This window comes from Taeniopygia guttata, chromosome 3 (genome assembly GCF_048771995.1).
Source record: "Taeniopygia guttata chromosome 3, bTaeGut7.mat, whole genome shotgun sequence".
In the NCBI taxonomy this organism is placed as follows: domain Eukaryota; kingdom Metazoa; phylum Chordata; class Aves; order Passeriformes; family Estrildidae; genus Taeniopygia; species Taeniopygia guttata.
In genome coordinates, this window is record NC_133027.1 from 108,145,243 (window position 1) to 108,164,033 (window position 18,791).

At 39.7% G+C, this 18,791-nt stretch overlaps 2 protein-coding genes across 2 annotated transcripts in view; both read right to left on the reverse strand.

Moving 5' to 3' along the window:
- The window catches only part of PPP1CB (protein phosphatase 1 catalytic subunit beta), a 28,312-nt gene extending 15,728 nt beyond the window's left edge, over positions 1 to 12,584 (reverse strand). Inside the window, exon 1 of the mRNA XM_030269188.4 lies at positions 12,382 to 12,584. Coding sequence (XP_030125048.1) covers positions 12,382 to 12,433 — 52 coding nt within the window. The 5' untranslated portion in view covers positions 12,434 to 12,584. The remainder of the gene's footprint in view (positions 1 to 12,381) is intronic.
- A 3,415-nt stretch (positions 12,585 to 15,999) lies between these two features.
- Positions 16,000 to 18,791, reverse strand: part of PLB1 (phospholipase B1) — a 109,907-nt gene continuing 107,115 nt past the window's right edge. Inside the window, exon 59 of the mRNA XM_072927604.1 lies at positions 16,000 to 16,104. Within this exon, the coding sequence (XP_072783705.1) occupies positions 16,087 to 16,104 (18 nt within the window). The 3' untranslated portion in view covers positions 16,000 to 16,086. The remainder of the gene's footprint in view (positions 16,105 to 18,791) is intronic.

Below are 18,791 nucleotides of genomic sequence, written 5' to 3' on the forward strand. Positions count from 1 at the left end.
AAGCAGATGATCTGTATTTAAAACCTATATTTGACAAAAAGCCAGAATCACATTCTACATATGTACCAAATACCTTGGAATTATGCTGTCCAATGAATTGTAAAATTAATCTCTGATACTGTGGTAATCTGTGCTTAAAGATCTATGTGCATTCCTGTTTCATCAGATCTCAGAAGAAAACAATTTAAGCAGGGCTTTTGTCCGTATCTGAATAAATTGCAATTTCAAGAAGTGTTTAATTTAGCAATTCCTTTATGCTAGAGTATTCATAAAAGACAAGAAACAAGGTGAGAACCGAGAACCTGAAAACACTTCCACATTAGCACAGGGTAAACTTCTTTAGGACTGTTAAGTTCAACAGCACTAGTTAAATATAAAGAAAAAAATCATAGAATTATTATGTTTAAATAAATTGAAACTGCTATATTAGGAACATCACACTAAAAACTACAAAAGTTTGATGAAACTTTCATCTATAATGGCTCTTAAATTACTGAAACCCTTACAGCCAAGAACATTCTAATTAGAAATGAAATAGAATTCACAAAACCTGTAAGTCAGGCACTCAGACCTATATTTAGCATAAAATAAAAAGCATTTGCATGTCATTGCACTCCAACCAATATCCTCTGGAAAGTTTATCTGCAGCTGCTTCTTTCTACAAGTATCTGTACGATTCCTGTCAGAGGCTTTAATGTGTCTTCAATGAGGCAGCAAAATTGAACAATTGTGTGGTCACTTTGTCCGATCCAGTTCAGTCTTGCATCTCAGCATAAACCAGACTTCAGAGTTCAAATGAATAAGCCAGAATCTATCAGTGTCTTTTAAAGGCAACAGGCAAACATCCTGTCCTGCCATCTGTTTCAGGTGAAAGCAACAATCAGCAGTAAACCATGGTAGTACCTTCAAGCAAAGGTAGTACACAACTTTTGCAGCTCAAATCCAAATGTTTTCAAATTCATGTATAGGAAGACTTCATAAAAAATTTAGCTGCAACTTCAGTTAGTCTAATAAATTTGTGAACAGAAGAGCAAAAACTAGTTCTTCACACACAGCAAATTCCTAGGTCACCTGCTTTCCCTCTTCAAAACAGAAGAGTAAGCTTGTAATTTTTTTTTTTTTATTAACATAACCTCCCTTTTCCTTTTATTTCTGCTTAGTTCCTAGAAAACCTACTACATATAGGGGGTCAGTATAACTACATCTAGCATGATCTAGATTGTACAAAGGGGAAGAAAGGATATGAGGGAAAACAGTTTGTCCTAGGTCACCCAGTACTACAGTCCACAGTGTTAAACACAAAATACTCTGCTCTGGTTATCACTGCGTACTTGTCCCAGTGTAACTGCGCATCTGACCATGCCAACACTGAGCTATAAATATTTATTTTTAATAAACACCAGACACTTGTTGGAGGTTAAGAAGCAGTCACAGGAACACGTGAAAAGGCAGAACTGAAGAGCGGTTTTCAAAAGCAAGGAAGAGATGTGAAATTAGATCCTGGGACAACTAGTCTGAGTGCCAAAAGAGCAGGAAGAATAGTACAGCTGAAGTTGAGGATATACTGGAAATACTTAGCTCATTAGAGCCTCCCAAGAAAAATGCTGTGTCATACAGGACTTCTTTTAGTGACACTCGGTGAATTACTACCAGGTGGTATTTATGACATGGTAAGTCACATTCCTCTGGCTAATTAAGATTTCAACGACACTTGAGAAAGCACACAGCATTTTAGCAACACTTTGTGTTATTATTCCTCATGCATTAAGATGTTCACTTACATATTAGAAGAATACAAAGGCAGACATCAGAAACAATTGATGTGACTTGCAAACAATAGATGCCTACAGGCTTCCATTTCATCACATTTCAAACAAATGAGCGATGTTCTTACATATACATCTTCAGCCCTGTTATCGGCAAAAAAACCACAACCAACCAAACAAACAAACTCGGGCTTGACAACTTTGCACAGAACTTGACTATCCACTTTGCAAGGTACCAAAATGTTCCAATAATCTTAATTTCAAATGCCTGTGTTCCAATAGTTTATAATGATCCCAGTCAGTGACCTGGGACTTCTTCTGATAGGCACAATAAACTGCCATTATACACAGAGTCTTTATATTACAATAGCTATAACTTTAATTAAACAATTGCTCTATTTTAGACCCATAGCTTGCAACAAAGTCACACCAAAGCACCATGCAGCACAACCAGCTTTCCAGTCATGTCTTCCCACTACAGACAGTGCATTCTTTTAACCATAAGCAATGACATTCTCTCTGTGTTTATCTTTTGCAGTACCAGAATGATGCCATTTCATACAGCTCAAAACCAAGAAGTAGAACTAGACCCAAACTAGTTTTGGAACTAGACTTGCAAACCCAGGAAAGCCCACTACATACAACATTAACGTTACCAGAAGCAGCACCAGACCAAGCACTGAGACCAAAACTGAGATAACAGTTCAAGTAGGGCACCCATAATACTTTAAATGACTTTGACCCAATCCAAGGGAGTCTTTAGCTCCCTTTGAAAGCCACACAGAGGTTTAAACTTGGAACATTTGCTGTATAGGATTGATGCTTTCAGTGGTGCTGGATTTTTTCATGAGAAGCAAGACACAGAGAACATGCAGTTCCTGATTCCATAATTAACTGCCAGTCACTGCCTTGATGGTATTTCTTTACTTCTAACAGTAGAGCCCTAAATGCTGCAAGTCCTTAACAGACAAATCAACTAAGCAACTTACTACCTCACTTCAGACTTTCCAGGTTAGGAGACACTTCTACAATTCGAACAGGTCTATCACTCTCAGAAGAGGAGACAGCATGCAGGTGATGATCAGCCACTTCCATCCTTTGAGAAGGGTGCAGATCTGAGCCATTGTACCTTTGCAAAGGCACCTTCCACCCAGTCTGCAGCTCCAGAGTAAACACGTAGGTTTAGTTACCTTTGAAGTAATACAAAACCTGAAGTTTCATGAGGAATAATCATCAATGCTAGTTAAGATAAAAGCAGTTTTCTCCGATAGTTCCAGATCAGCAACAAGGGTACTGCATATTGAGACATGAGAGGCTTCTGTGACCCTGAAAGGCTCAGCACTTCACTGGATTCACAAAGACACAGAAAGGTTTGCCAAGTAGTCATCTGGAACAGATGTGCCACAGCTGTGGTTCAAGTACATAAGTAAGACTAAGCACTTATTTCAGCAGCTTGCATTACAACTAGAATTTTATTCCAGTTCCCTTGACTCAGCTGAGCTTTGCGTGGATTGTAAACAACACTGCATTTAGTTTTTCAAAAGCCAAATCCCCAAGAACAGATTGAAGGGGAGGTTCTAAGAAGCAGATCGAGAGAGTAAGATGTTTTTCAGACTCATTTACGAATTACTATAGCTCAAGTCATAGCTTCACACACTGCAAAATCTGTAGCCCACAAACAGCCTCTAACAGCATTGGGAAAACCATCATTTTTAACAGCTGTCAGTTACCCAGGGCAGAAATATGCCAACATTAAAGGTAAATTAATTCTCTTTAAACTAAAATTCTGTAAACAAGCTTTGATTTACATAAATTGGCCTTTCCATAGGGAGAGTAGGGACAGCACTTCCTGTTGTAATACGCAAACTCATGTGCTTTGAGAGAACAAGCCGTTCCTCCAGTGAGCTTCAAGCAGAGTGACATGGCACGGGATAAAAAGGAATAAAAGCAAATACATGCATTGAACACTGAGACTTATTTTAGCACAACAGATCCTACAGTTACCTAAAAGCTATTCTAATTAATATTAGAATAATCTCTGCATCTACACAATCATTGGTAAGCAACCTTAAGAAGTTCAATAACAGCAATTAGCAATCCAAGACATGAACTGCACAGTGGAGGGTAAGAAAAGCTTCAGCAAAAAAAAAAAAAAAAAAAAAAATTTAATCCCTCTAAACTCATGCCAGAGTGTAGTAGATTATGTAAGGCAATACTGGAAAGGAAAAGGAAAGTGGGTCAAGAATTGGCTGTTCCAAATTCCACTTGCATTGCTTTTTTCCATAACCTTCCATGAAATGGAAAAAATGTATTTAACCTGTTCTGTCACACTGCTTCTGGTGTGCCTCTCTCTAAGCAACTAAGCTGCTCATTTTGTGGCATCACAAATAGCTTCTTCAATGACTAACTCAGCTATGGTATGCACAGCTACCCTAAGCTTTTACCTGGTGTTGCTTTCCAAGATCACAGTGTCCAGTTTACTGGATGTAACACTCACAGTTTTACCATAACATCAAAACCCAGGGACTTCTTCCTAAGTATTATTTAAAAAATTGGGTCAGCATTATTGCTAATAAGCACTCTCCTTTCCATTCACTCTGCTTATTTTGCAGACATGCACTTATGCGGCCACATAGTAGCCACACAGTAAACTGCAGTGAACTGATATTTTCTTCCTAGAACAAAGATACAACAAATCAAAAATGTAATCTAAATAGTTCCCCAAGCTGAAGAATGTAGCCCCTGTGAACTTGAGATAGGGCTAGTGCAAGAGTAAGGAGCTGGTTCTGCTTCTTTCCACAGTAGCTCCACCCAAGCTTATGTCTGAAATTATGGCTTTAGAAGTCAATTTTGCCAGAGCAGATCTAAAAAAAAAAAAAACACCCCAAAGTACAACACAAGATTGCAAGCATGCAATTTTACAAATTGCACACAAGCAATTGCCTTGAGCTTACACTCTCCCCACATTCTGTGCAATGTTTAGTCATTGGTGATTAACAACTTCAATATTTTACTTTTTTTTTTTGTACTTAAAAGTACTTTGGAGTATTTGGCAAATGTTGAGCAGCCTGTCAATAGTAGGAGCAGAACAGATTTTAAAGCTTAAGGTGGCATTACCTGTGACTTGGGAAAAAAACAAACAGTCCTCACACTGATTTTGGAAACATGTTCTGAAGTTATCTGTTCTTTGTATTTTTAAAATCCAAATTACATACTTTCATGAGTTTAAGTCAAGAATCCTATACTGGATTTTAAAAGCAAAACTTCTACTCCCTCAGAATATCTTCTGTTATTTAACTTGTTCAGCTGCCATCCAGAAGCAGCCACTCCCTACCTTGCAGCAAAACAGAGAGTTAAGCCAGCAACACAAGTCTTAAATTTTCAGAACTGCTGTGACAGAACTAAACCTAGAATAGCTCTCATTCACGAGTTACACTGGTGGACAACAATAATATACATGAACCCATTAGAGCTTTGCTCAGTTCAGCAAGACCAGATTGCTGAACATACAGCTCTTCTGCAGCATACCCAGCAGCCCTGTACCTTTCCTAGGATACATCACCCATATTTCTCACTAAAAATAGAATAATTAGTCTTCCTGGGAGCTTTTTTCCTGAAAAACTGTGCTTTTACAACCAAGTAACCTTAAAGTCTTTCTAAAATTGCCTTCACTAAATGACCTTGATATTAAGTATTTTGCTGAAGAACAGCAATTGCTTGTGAACTCATTTTAGCAGGCTTATTTAATATCAAGCACAAGTTCACTGAAGAGTAAGAGACTGCCTAAGCCTTTAATGGGAAAAAAAACCCTACCAATGAAGTGGTGTTGTTCTACCCAAACTTGAATTTACATTCTTTAAATACACACAATCCAGCAAAACCAATACTCAAGGAGAAGAGGCTTTGAAACTACTTAGAAACAACTACGTAAAATTGCTTCAGGGGATGTTCCAGTAAGCCCATGAAAACAGCAACCTTTACCCATTCCTTTAGCTTTTCATGGATCACCTGCTTCCTTACACAGAAGTTCCACAAACTAACTGATGTCTCAGTCATTCTGTATCATACACGGTTCCAAGAATTGTTGAATTCAATGCTGAAGAATAAGATCACATGTTCTGTATTTACTGTTTGCTTAAGTAAACTTGAACCTGAAACCCAAGCAACCAGCAAAACTGAAGGTAGAAGCCTCTCACAATGCTGTATTATACAGTGATAGTAATTTCTGTACTAGTCTACCTGGAAAACTAACCTAGCATAAAAATTTCATGAAATGAAGAATTTCAGCTTATTTCTTAAAGGATGACTTTCTTTTCCCCTAAGGCAGTGCTAATAACATTCCTAAAACTCAAGGAAGGTGAAGGTAAATTACAGAAGTTATCAAGTAACTACTCAGAAGTACCAAGGAGAGAAGTTACTAAACTTATGATACAAGAAGCTGGGTGCAATTTCTGCACATCAATGTCACTGGTACTTAACCAATACAGTTACATGGGATAGATACACAAAAAGCTTTACATCAAGCTTGGTACAAAAATACCAAAAAACAAATACAAAACACCCCCTCAAAACTGAGAAAAGATGGTACTGTGAAGCTAAAATGTCCTAGTCAATGTACTAAAACAAATCACACAAGAGAAGGTTCATTTCAATGTTTCAAATTATAAACCAGATACCCAATACCTTTAGAGGCACCTCAGGCTGTAGTTAAGAGTGGATTCCCCTATACAGCCTCTCACTGAGTACTGCATCTGACCTCAGTGAGCAACAGCCAAATACAGCAGCACGCTGCCCTCACCACAATCTATAGTTAAGCAGCGTGGTTTCTTCCTTTCTAGAAAAAAAGTTACATTCCTACCTTTGGTGGTAACTAATGAGCATTTATGAGAAATTTTAACACTTTATAGTTGCAGTTATCTTAAATAAGAACAACGTTTCTCTCTTTTTATACTATGATTTAGCTGAGCAGTGAGAAAGTCTCTGAATGACTCAAGTAAAACCAGTGCTGCAGAGTATCTAAATGAAACAGTTACTGAACCATGGAGCCTTCCAGTGGCCAAACAGCCCGACAGAATAAAGAACCCCAGCACACTGCCTGATGCTGGGTCTTGGCTCTCAGTGCAGTTTTTCAAGCCAACCATTCCACTCGTCATGCACTTATAAAGCTAAAGATGAAGCGGCTGCTATCTGCACTGCTGTACAAACCCAGAAACAAACTTCACTCTTCTATCCCTCCTCTCTAGTTAATACAATACCTACCCTCCTAGAAACATACCAAAACTGCTTATTTTCTTCCTCTTGTTAAAGACTATTTTTAAAAAAAGGCCTTTGCAAGCAACTCCTTTTACCGTTATTTGTGTTTACTTTTCTAGTTGCAAATCATCCAGTGATTTCACACCAAGCCAGGTAGTAACTCTTGTTTATTCAGGATTCATCTCCATGGTTTGTTTACATTGTTTTGCAACAGATCATTAAGGTCTATTTTATTTCTCTACAACTGCCTCTCTTTTTCAGCATCAGTTACAGAGCCTAGAACTGCAAGCACTACTACCATATCCCAATACCACATCATCAGGCTGGCTGGATATATTTATTAGCTAAGACAGTAAGAAGAAATGTTATTGACCATAGCATATTTGATCACTATGCTCTATACTATTTAAAATTAATAAGGAAAAATGTAAATTAATTAATATAATTTAAAATCTAACTTTCATTTAAAAAGAATAATATTCAAATTTCTGTTTATCACAACCTATAAAACCTCCAAAATTACAAGAATATTAAGCTTGCAGCTTTTTTAGAAGACAGCCCGTGACATAGTAAGAACAGCATGCAATTGGCTTTATTAAGGCAATCATAAAAAACATCTTTTTAGCTGAACATTGAAGCAATAACCATTCCCTACACCTACTGGCAGTCCAACAAGTCTCTCCTTGGATAAGTATTTCCCAGTTTCCTTGGTGCACTGGTAGTACTACCACAACTAGTAGCCTTCAGCCGCACCAAAAATGAATTTGTTTAGAAAAGATCCTCATTAAGTTCAGTCAGATTAATTCAAATTGTTAATTATAATTTGGACAACTAGATTTAGGCAAGCAAGGTGTCTTGCCTAGATAAGGCAAATTTGTTTGTACTGCAATAGAAATGAAGCCCTTTACAGAAAGCCATCTTGTACCTAAGGTTGCTGTGTCTTGATTTCCCTAAGTACATCCTCCCTTCCATATGGTAAACTCCCTAGTGTTTACTAAGACAGACACCTATAAATTTGAAAGAGCAGAGATGCATTCCAGCCAGGATGCCTTATATCCAGAAATTAAGGATACAGCACAGAAACAGAAAGCCCAACACCCTGACAGAAATATGGAACTCTTACTTAACACCATCCATAGCACTCTCTACAAGTCAAGGTTACACCTATTCCAGATCTTTGCTTTGATAAAGAGGCAACCTTTTTCACACATCACTAAATTTAAATCAGCTTAGAATCTGGCTTAAATGTAGACCTGGTGCACCCACTTAGCTCAGCATTGTTGCACATTTCAGGGCATTTCCCAGATAGGGATACATGGTATTCCTAGATGAGGCAAAACACAAGTAGCAATATCAGCTGCAGAGCCCAGGAGAAAAAAAAATTCTCTGTTCACACTGGAAAGTAGGATTCAAAGAGACACTCGAATCACAGCCTTCCAAGACTTAAAGAGGGCTTATAAGAAACATGGGGGCAGACTTTTTAATAGGGCTTGCTGTGATCAGACAAGGAAACGGATTTATACTAAATAAAAAATCTTTTAAGAGTAGGTTAAGACTAGATATATGGATGAAATTTTTTTACAGTGACAGTGATGAAACACTGAACAGGTTGCTCAGAGAGGTGGTGGATGCTTCATTCCTGGAAACATTTAAGATCATACTGGACAGGCCTCTGAGCAACTTGATCCAGTTGAAGCTGTCCCTCCACTGAGAGGGTTTGTACCAGGTGACCTTTACAAGCTCCTTCCAACCCAAACCATGTTATTATTCTGTATTTCATAACTAATGTGCTCATGGCAGTATCATGCGTGCCTATTCCTGTGCTGTCCACAGCTAGAACAGACTGGGAAAAAAATCGATCCACCAGATGGCATAGCTGGGATAGTAGGAAGGAAAAAAAATAACAACATGAAATAAGTAGACACACTGAAGCAAAAACGAGACCACCATCTTCCTATAGCGTAACATAGCTAAGCTTGATCTGTGATTCTGCATAGCAGCACAAGAAGGAAACACTCTTTCCATCAATTTGGCTTATTCACTTTCATGGTCACGTATCACTCTAAGAGTCTTTTAGCAAAGTTATGGAATTCTGTATTTAAATGACCTGCAAATCTTTGCAGATTCACTTATGACAGACAGTAAAATTCAGAGTATCTCCAAGATAGTGAGGCACACATGTCAGAGCACCAGCACCTCCCTCATTCTTCTAGTAAAGCAACAGGAATGACAATTTAAATCTGGCAGATGGTACCTGGTAGACAGAGATAAAATAAAAGAAAACATTGCTATGTTCAGACATCATGGATACATTTGAGTTTTTACCTGCCTACCATTTCCAAGCAGTAGTTATTTATAAGGTATCACTAACTAATGGCCAAGTACTAGACCCACTGCAAGAGAAAGTCAATTCAAAATGAGATCTTACCATTCCTAAATTCACCACTTAACCAATGAACAGAGGAGAAGAAAATGGTATATGCAAAATAACGTGGAAATTAAAAGCTAAAGAATATGGAAATTAAAAGCTGCTGTCCTAGAAGACTATTAACATTCATTACACCCATTACACCACTACTTCAGGTGAGTCTATGAAAATTCTCTCAAAATTCAACTCAAGAGTTTATCGATCTGGCTTTCAGTATTCAAAAGACCTACAAAGTAAGTATACATTCAAGATGAGCATGTGGGCTTATCCTCCTTGAGGACTGAGAAGAAGATGTTCTTCAATTCTCCCAAGCAGCCCAGCTGTAGGCCACTTCATATTGATATCTCAAAAAGAAATCAAAATCACAATTAAACCCAAAAAAAAGTAAGACAATCTAAGTAGGCAATACCAATCAAAAGGCAAGTTAATGTGTCATATAACCCAGAAGGATAAAAACAGTTAGAGTAACCTAATTCAAGTAGGAGCAAGAATTCCTGACAGTTAATATCACAGCCTGGAAACAGGTGTCACCACCCAGCAACCCAGTGGCAGCAGCGAAGTTTCCTACTGCTGTAGCTTTTGATATGTATTTTCCACGCTTGAAGAATTACATGTAGCAGCCACTGAGAGACAATTGTAGACTGTTATTCAAACAAAGCCATACATTTCACTTAAAGCAACCAAAAGGACTAAATATATACTGCATGACAACATTTAGTGAAAATGTCTTTTTATTATTTCACTGTGGTAACACACCACAAAAGCCATGTTTCCCTATCCTTTTAAGTAAAAGTTGAAGTGTGAGTAATGGAGCCAAACAACTTGCTTTGAACAATTTAACTGAAGATAAGAGTCAACAGAAATTTTTCTGCGCAACCAGCGTGGAGAGGGATTCATACTCACTTTACCAGAACAGGTCAGCTAAGCAACAGCAGGAGCTCCAGAATGCGAGCTGCCAATTGTACAAACAAACAAACAAAAAAAAAAAACCAACCTTCATTGTGGAACACTGCAGTTTGAACAACAGGTTAAAATGCTATATGCCAGCAGTGCAACAAATAAAAAATGTTAAAAAGAAAGCAAAAATAATTGACACAATGCATTCCTTTAATTGCTGCCATTTTTTTCGAATAAAACCTGTAAGAATTACCTATTACGTTTCAGATACAAGATCTTGTACCAGGCACTCCTCTAATGTTAGCAGAAAGAAAGCATCTCATTCCCCTTAAAAATCATCATAATCTCTGCTTAGAGTTAAAAATGGACTCGGAAACAGAAAAGAAAAATTACAAGCAAGGCTTGCTTCAGAAGTTGTACATACATATATCCCAAAAGGTTAAAGTACTATGGAAGACAAAAACCACGGGGTAGGCTGCTGAAACATAAGGTAAGAACTATAATCCAAAAAAGCTATGATGTTGCAACACACATATTTATGGTGTATGCAAACTGTATGGAAGACATATTTTAAAAGTCTTCAGAAAAAAAAAAAAAAGCAGAGCAATATTTTAAGAGGCAACAGAACAATCCAACAAGTTGCACACCAAAACAATGCAGAATCCCCTCCTCCTAAAGCACTCCATATTAAAATTACTACACTATTGTGGAACAAGTATCTTTCAATATATTATTTAAAGTGTCTCAAAAATCCCAGAACCATAAATATACATGTATCTTAATGTCTCCCTCCAAACCTGCCCTAAAATGTCAACATTTAATAGGTTATTATTTACTTTGTTTTTAAAACCTACCTATTAATCTGTGTTTCAACATCCAGAAAAAGGGAGTTTTATCTGCACTAACGATCTAAGAGAAACTTCAACTGATACTTGTTTCTTCATACTATACTACACTGCATACCTTAAATCACAAACATAACAACTATTCAAAGACTTTATGTACTCTTAAATATTGATTTTGCTGCTCTTCGTTTTCTCGCCGAAAGAGAGGAGATAGCAGCTACTAAGAAGCCCTTATAGCCCTAAACCGCCGCTTTGTAGTAACTCGACTAAACAAAACTCAGCCTTACAAAACTTGTTTCCCTTCCCAAACTATACGTGCTCCATAAATTCCTTTCTATAAGCCTTCTGCAATGTGATCCAACTATCTAAGGAGTACAGCAACTAAATAAATGAACAGCGCATACCCATGCAAGTACTCTCATCTCATCTCCAGCATACCAGGTATTTGTTGAATGTGGAATGAAAGATTAATAGAATAAGAGGCCCAAGAAGACTAAACATTCACGACATAGCTTAAATAAAAAGAAAACGCTAGCAATAATTCTTCAGCTTCTCCAAAAGCAGGCAATAAGTGAGCTTACTTTAAAGGGCAGAATCGCTATTTAATACACGGAAAACCCTCCATAGAATTTATCAGCCACCCATGAGAGCCACTTCTGGAGACTGCCCCGTAGGCAGGCTGAGGAATGCCAGCGCACTCAATCCCTCTGCTCCCACCGACACTCACGTACACACAGCCCCACACCTAGCGCAGGGAGCAGACGGAATTTCACACACGGAGGACTGCGACTACAACCCGACCGGAGGGGCGGGGGGGAAAGGCTCGGCTAGCGACGAAAAGAGCTCAGCTCTTCCCTCATCCAGGCAGCTGCGTGAAGACGAGAAGACGGAAAACGAAGCTTTTTTTTTTTTTTTAATTTTTTTTTTCCTATTAAATATGAAGGCAGCTAGACAGGGCGGGCACCCCCCGCGCACATCAGCCCCTCCTCCCTCGGCGGGGCTGTAGGGCCGCGGCTCTCCCCGTCCCGCCGGTGCCCGCTCGCTCCCGGCCGCCACCCCGGGCCGGCGGCGCAGGGCAGGCGTTGCCCCCGCTTGCCCCGCACCGCTTTCCCCGCACCGCTTTCCCCGCACCGCCTGCCCCGGCTCTGCCCGCGGGGAGCGGCGGTGCGGTGCGTTCCGGCGGCCCGCTCACCTTCCAGCAGCCGGGTGATGAGGCTGTCCACGTTCAGCTCCCCGTCCGCCATTTTGTGGCCACCAGACTCGGTCCCGGGCGGGGAGAGGGCGGGGTGGAGGGCGCTCCACAGAGAAGGAGGAGGAGCAGGGAGCGGCGGCCGCAGCGACAGTGGCGCTCCCCCCCCACCCACCCCCCTCCGGCGGTCCCCGGCGGCCGCCCGGCTTCTCCCGCTCCCTCGCAGCTAAATGGGAGAACGCGGCCACCGCTCCTCCCCGCGCCTCCTCCCCTCCTCAGCAGCCGCCAGGGCGCATGTGCCGCCTCGCCCGCCGCGGCCGCCCCGCGCCCCGGCAGCGCGCAGGCGCGGCGGGCTCGGCGGCGCAGGCGCGGAGCGGGCCCGGCCGTGAGGGCGAAGAACGAGCCCGGAGCCTCCGTGTCAGCCGGGTCGCCCCTCCGCCGCAACTCTGCCACCTCGCAGCCTGTTAAAAATAATTTTTAAAAAGTCTGTCATAACTGTGACGAGTCTGTCATACTGTGTGACGAGTTGTGCTCTTCGCACCGCTCTTCGAGTTGTCAGAGAAAACTCTAGTTCGTGACACTCATAGTTTCACTGCGGCTGGAGGTGCTTAGAGTACTTTTTTGGTGATTTCTGGAACTTTTTTTTTTTTTTTTCTTTGAGATGAGCTCTCTAAAGACATGTTTACATACTTCTGTCAGCAGATGCTTGCCTTGGATGGACAGAGAAGTGCTTTAAAATATAGGTGGTGAAAACCCTCTGTGAACTGGGAGAGCAGATAAATACATGGATGTTGACAAAGTAACAAAGTGCAGATGTTCTAGGAAAAACAGACCTCTCCTTTATATGCCTAAATATAGATGTTGATGTAGAAACTCGAACTTTTCCATCAGTCCCTACAAGCAAGCAAAATGCTGCCGCCTTATATAATGTTGAAACCAAATTTTTATCTCCTGATTAGAAAAAAACGAGTATGAGCAAAACAAAAGCAATTAGGACAAGGTGGGGCCATGATTAGGTATCAGATGTTGCTAAGTGTCCAGACAGTCAAGTGAAAGAATGCTCTTTTGAAATGCCTACACAGGTGGGCAGGTTATACGGAAATAAAATTTCAGCTCATCTGCTCATGACAGGATGTACATCTATCCTTTCTTGGTTTTCCAATTCTGCTAGGATTGGAAATCTAAATTAAAAAAAAAAAAAAAAAGCCACTAAAATGTTTTTCTTTCATTTTTCTTTAAACTTGGAAAAACAATTATTCCACTTTTTGAAAGTTCATCCTTATCCCAACTACTTCATTGTTGCCAAGACTAATAGATCTGCAGTCCCTCTTGAGCTTTTAGGAATTGTCCCAGTTTCATTTCACACAACTGATCTGCCCTGGAGGCTATTTTAAGCCATCACAACATCGGGTTCAGACAGTTCGGACATAATAATATATTATCGCAGAACATTCTGCATTGATAATTAAATAGGGATATGAAATTATCATTCACCGTGGCATAAAAATATAATTAAGGCATCTTCCCAAACTCCGTAGCATGATAAACTTTTTCAGGTACACTGAACAAAACAATCCTCTAACAACTGTCAGCATGTTCCAGAAACAATTCAGCAGCATATCATAACAACAAAATATTTTAATATAAGCAAAAATGCTATGAAAAAGAACAAGCTGCAAAAAATAGCTCATTTCTTCCCTTGTAGATTCTGTGCCAGTGTCTTTTCTTATTGGGAGCATGGCTGACATGCTTTATTGGGGGACAGCTACTGCCCAGCTGTACCTGGGCTGTCACTTGGGTGGAAGGTCCCTTCCCTGTGCTGCATAACCCTGTAAAGTTTGCAGCCCCCTTTTTGTAGCTTGAGCAGGGACACAAATATGTGGGTTTTTTCCTCAGTGGGTTAAAACTTAGCATGTCCCATTGACATAATCCAAGTACAGTAAACAGAATTAAAAGATCAGAGAATGAGGCTCATTGTCTTCCACAGTACAGAAAGAAATAGTCAATGAAAGCATTTTCTGTGATCAAGGGTAGATGTTCAGTAATTTTGGCATTACACCATGCACAGATACGGGCCAAAGACAGCTAAGAGGTGATTCAAGTACAAGGGGGAACTGGACTGATGCCTTGTCAAAAGCCCAGTAATAATCCTCACCTTTCTAAATTGTCTTTCAGTTATTTTGAAATTCCTCTCATGTCCACCAAGATGGCTTTTCTTCTAACTTTCCCCTACTTGGTCTCAGTGCCATTTACCGTAAATACCTCATGCATCAACTTTTCTTATCCACATGCTCTCTCAAAATGTCCTTTAATTTGCACTGCTCTTCTGCTCAGTTTGTCAGCTCTGAAAGACAAAAATTTCCAAAGAAATTGGCAAAACAACTATGTGTTAGTAAATGTCATTCCCTCAACTGTGACTGTGTAGACGTGAGTTCTCACTTAGGCTGCTGTTGCTGGGAATTTGAGAGAGTTGCTTCCCCAGCTACAGAGCACTGACTACTCTTTCCTGGTAACCTCATGTTGGTTCAGACAGAACTTCTGCTACATATACACAAAAGTATATGTAGTGCACATTAAAGTTAGTGCACTACATATACTTTTGTGTTATTTACTATGGTGTTGTAACTTTCAAAAACTGTCACCCTCCTAGGTCTGTCATCAGTTACCTGGTAGACAGTACATGGCAGTATTTTACAGCATTATCCCATCACTACAGCTCATTTCCATTGTACTTTATCACCTTGGCAAACTGTAACTCAGAGGTGACTGTGGCTCTTGTGTGGATAGGAGGGAGAGGCCAACAGGAGCCATGTGGTTAGTTTTCCAGTGTGTAATTAAGAGCATATCCTCCCTGAGTGGCAATAGCTAAACCACTCCTGTTACTCCTCAGTTCCCTTTTCCAGTTTCTTACTTAAAATAGAAATTAGTGATCCAATTGAAGGTGTATTTTCTTAGGAGAGTTTGTTTACAAAAATATTTACAGATCTCTTTAGTCAGAAATTATAAGAAACTGTATTAAGGTAATCTCAAAATAAAATCTGCAGATAATTTATCCCTGTTTTGTCCAAAAAGCTTAGATTAAGTGATAGAAGAAGAAAAGCCAACAGATCCCACTCTGTAGTACTTTGTGACCCTTTTTTGGTTTTTAGTATTTGCACTAAAACTGGGTAAATAGTTGGGTTTGATTATAACATTTTAAGATGTAAAAATAAAATATTTTCCTACACTGAGCTATACCCAAGATTTTTTCAACCTTCCTCACAAATTAAGGAGAGTCCCAAACTAGCCAGCGGTTTGCATTTGGAGGCACATAGCAAGGATGTGGAAAACTCTTCTCTAAATGCTGCATCCATACTGATTCTCTTGATATCCCTGCTTGGAACTGCAACACTTTGTGTAAACAATTAAACACCCACTGGCCCAGGCATTCGAGACTGGGTCCATGTCCAGTGAATGCCCCAATCATTCAGTGGTACTGCTGTTCTCTCTCTCTTAATATAGTTTTTGTTTGAAGCATATCATGAGGTCTTTGATTGAGACACAAACCCTATACTCATCAAGGCAATAATATTTTTTGAAGAACAAGATTGTTTTGTAGATTAATACTGACCCTTGATTCCTGTGAAAGTAGTTATGCCATCATTACCTTTTATGCATATTTAAAAGGCAGGGCAGGGCAGGTCTTGATGTTCCCAGGAAACAGTTTGTTTATGTCAAAAACCAATGCTGAAACAGTAAAAAAAAAATAGAATAGATATAGTAAGTAAGACCTATATTGAAAATCTCATTTTTTAAAAAAGAGCAGCTCCCCCTGCCCTATCCTGACAGCTCCCAGGTGAGTTAGAGCCTGGAAGGCAGTAGAGAGCCCCCCAGAAGCTGCATGCAAAATAGGGACAAGGTGAAGCATAACCAGGGTTTTGTACCACAAGTTACTTAATCTCTCTGTGTCATATTTCAAAGTGCGAGAAGCATTGTTTTGTTTTATTTTCTTTAAATTATGTTTATTAGCATGTGATAGAATCTCAATTCCCCTGACAGCCTGTCCTACTGCCCACAAACTATGAGAAATACACAACACTTGCTGAGGTGTTACTCCCCAAGTGAGGAAGGGGGAAGGACTTCTGAAGCAAAACAAGGAAAATAATTTGGGACTGCAAGATCTGCAGTTTGCAGGATGTCAATCAAGCTTACTATTCCTCTGCTTTGGAGAGAAAAAAATCTTCTCCTACTGTTTCCCAGGAAGGAACAGCTGCAAGAACTGAAAGTGTCTGCATCTATTTTCCTCAGTAAACATGGGAATATTTAGTTTCAGCAAAACCAGATGGTTTACGCCCTGTGAATATGCTGGCATTTGACACCAGCAGCCAGTTTCACAAAGTGCATGCAGAGAGTGAGAAAGAACTCCTTTAAACTCTGGGACCTGACACAAGGAATAAAAGCTCTGAAGGCAGAAATAACAGATTGACTAAAAACCCAACCTTTATGCAGGGATCTCCAAGTGCTTGCTAAATACCATTAATCAGACTACATAACAGTCCATGAAGTGATTAAATTTTGACACACATTTCTTACACTGAAGGTTACACTTAAAAAGAGAAGGTAAATAAGTTCCTCTGGGTTATGTGGTGAGTCATGGTCTGGTCTCCTGCACGCTCTGTCTACGTCTCTTCTCACTAATGCGTCTCCAGTGTGCTGTGTCCTCAGCCATATTCCCAGGACACAATTTTTAAATGTGAAACCATTACAGTTAATAGCACAGGGACAGGGTTGCAGTGTTTGCAGCATAAATCACCACAGCTGGGGCATCTGAATGCTCTATGGGGAATTTATAATATGCTAAAGAGATTTATGAACAGCCCTCAAACCTCTTGCTAATGGTAGTTGCAGTGGGTGTTAAGTGACTGAAGATTCTTAATTATTTGATGATTTTTATTGATTTGTGTTGTTATGGCTTAACATGACTCTGTAGTAACAAGGCATCTGTCAATCTGAAAGCATTTTCCAGCCAGTGAATTATTAAAGTATGTGGTTCTTATAGGTTCTTACTGTTCTGTTGGACTGCTGGGAGGCTGATGTGGTTTGCTCAAGAATACTCATAGCTTGCAGGGCAAGGCTACAGGGACTTGGGGCATCGCAGTCACTGATGGATGCACCACATGTTCCTGAGCCAAATCTGCCCCTGCTGACTCTCTGTTGTCTGCTGCATGTAAAAGCAGGCTTGGGAAGGATTTCTTTCTACCTGCAGTTTCAGAGGGAACCTTCTCACAAAAGCACATTAATTCATGACTTAGTGAAATGTGTATTTACAGTGAATCACTAGGTATTGCTTCTCCTTAGACCTACAGCCATGAGCCCTGAAGGGGTTCTAGTCCTGGTTCAGGACACAGCAAAGGCCTGCAATATCTCCTTCAGCTTCCTGGAGAAGAGCTGTGTTGTGCTCCAGTTTATCCCATCGTCTGCATGATGGAGGGTGTGCCACTGAGCACACCTGCTCTGCCGTTGAGGCAATGCTATAATTTAATATACTTTGTGATCAGCATTTTAAGAGTTTGAATTTGCTATTTCTCCATTATGTAATTACATAATAATAATAATTTAGCTAACATAATGTACGTGGAGTTTTGCTGTTGCTTCTTAAGTAAATTAAAGATATTTAGCAATATGTTACAAAATGGATATGTCTATTTCTGAGATGTAAGAGGTTACTTTTATTCAGAATTAAATGAAAAGAAGCTGTTGGAAAGGCCTATTTTACAAAGAAATAACTATTTAATTATAACTCTTTATCCCACGGCTTATTCACTAATGTAGAAACTGCAGAGCTTCAAAGTGTTTAAATTTTAGAAGAAGACCAAACAAAACCTCTCTGTATTTCTGTCTCTTTAGAAAAATTCAGATACTTAAATGTAGATTCAGAAACTGAAATTATATACAAATGGGGAATTTGAGCCTGAATTTTGAAAAAGCATCATGAACAACTAACTAAACATTAAGGAAATAGCTAATCTTTAGGTAGAAAAGAACACTTATTTTAGTTGTTAATCTGCTCTTAAGAAGCAGAGATACTCTATATTTAAAGTATGCTCCAGAAGAACTTCTAAAGAAATTGAAAGTCAAATTTAGATATCAAAATGTGTCAGACAGCTTGACTTTTACCAAATTGTAACTAACACATCTCATTCCTATTTTGTGGCATTTTTATTAACTATTAAGTAATCAAATTTAACCCTGTTGTTCCAGAAATAGTTCACTGGCATAGAGTATGGCTTAGAAGAGCAGGAGGTGGGTGAGACCACAGCAATGAGTCACATTGACAAGTGTAAGCCTTGAGTCAGCAAAACCTGGCCTTACTCTCAAACCTGGGTGGGCTTGATTCAGAGGAGGCCATGGCTGGCATTTGGGTTTGGGTTTGG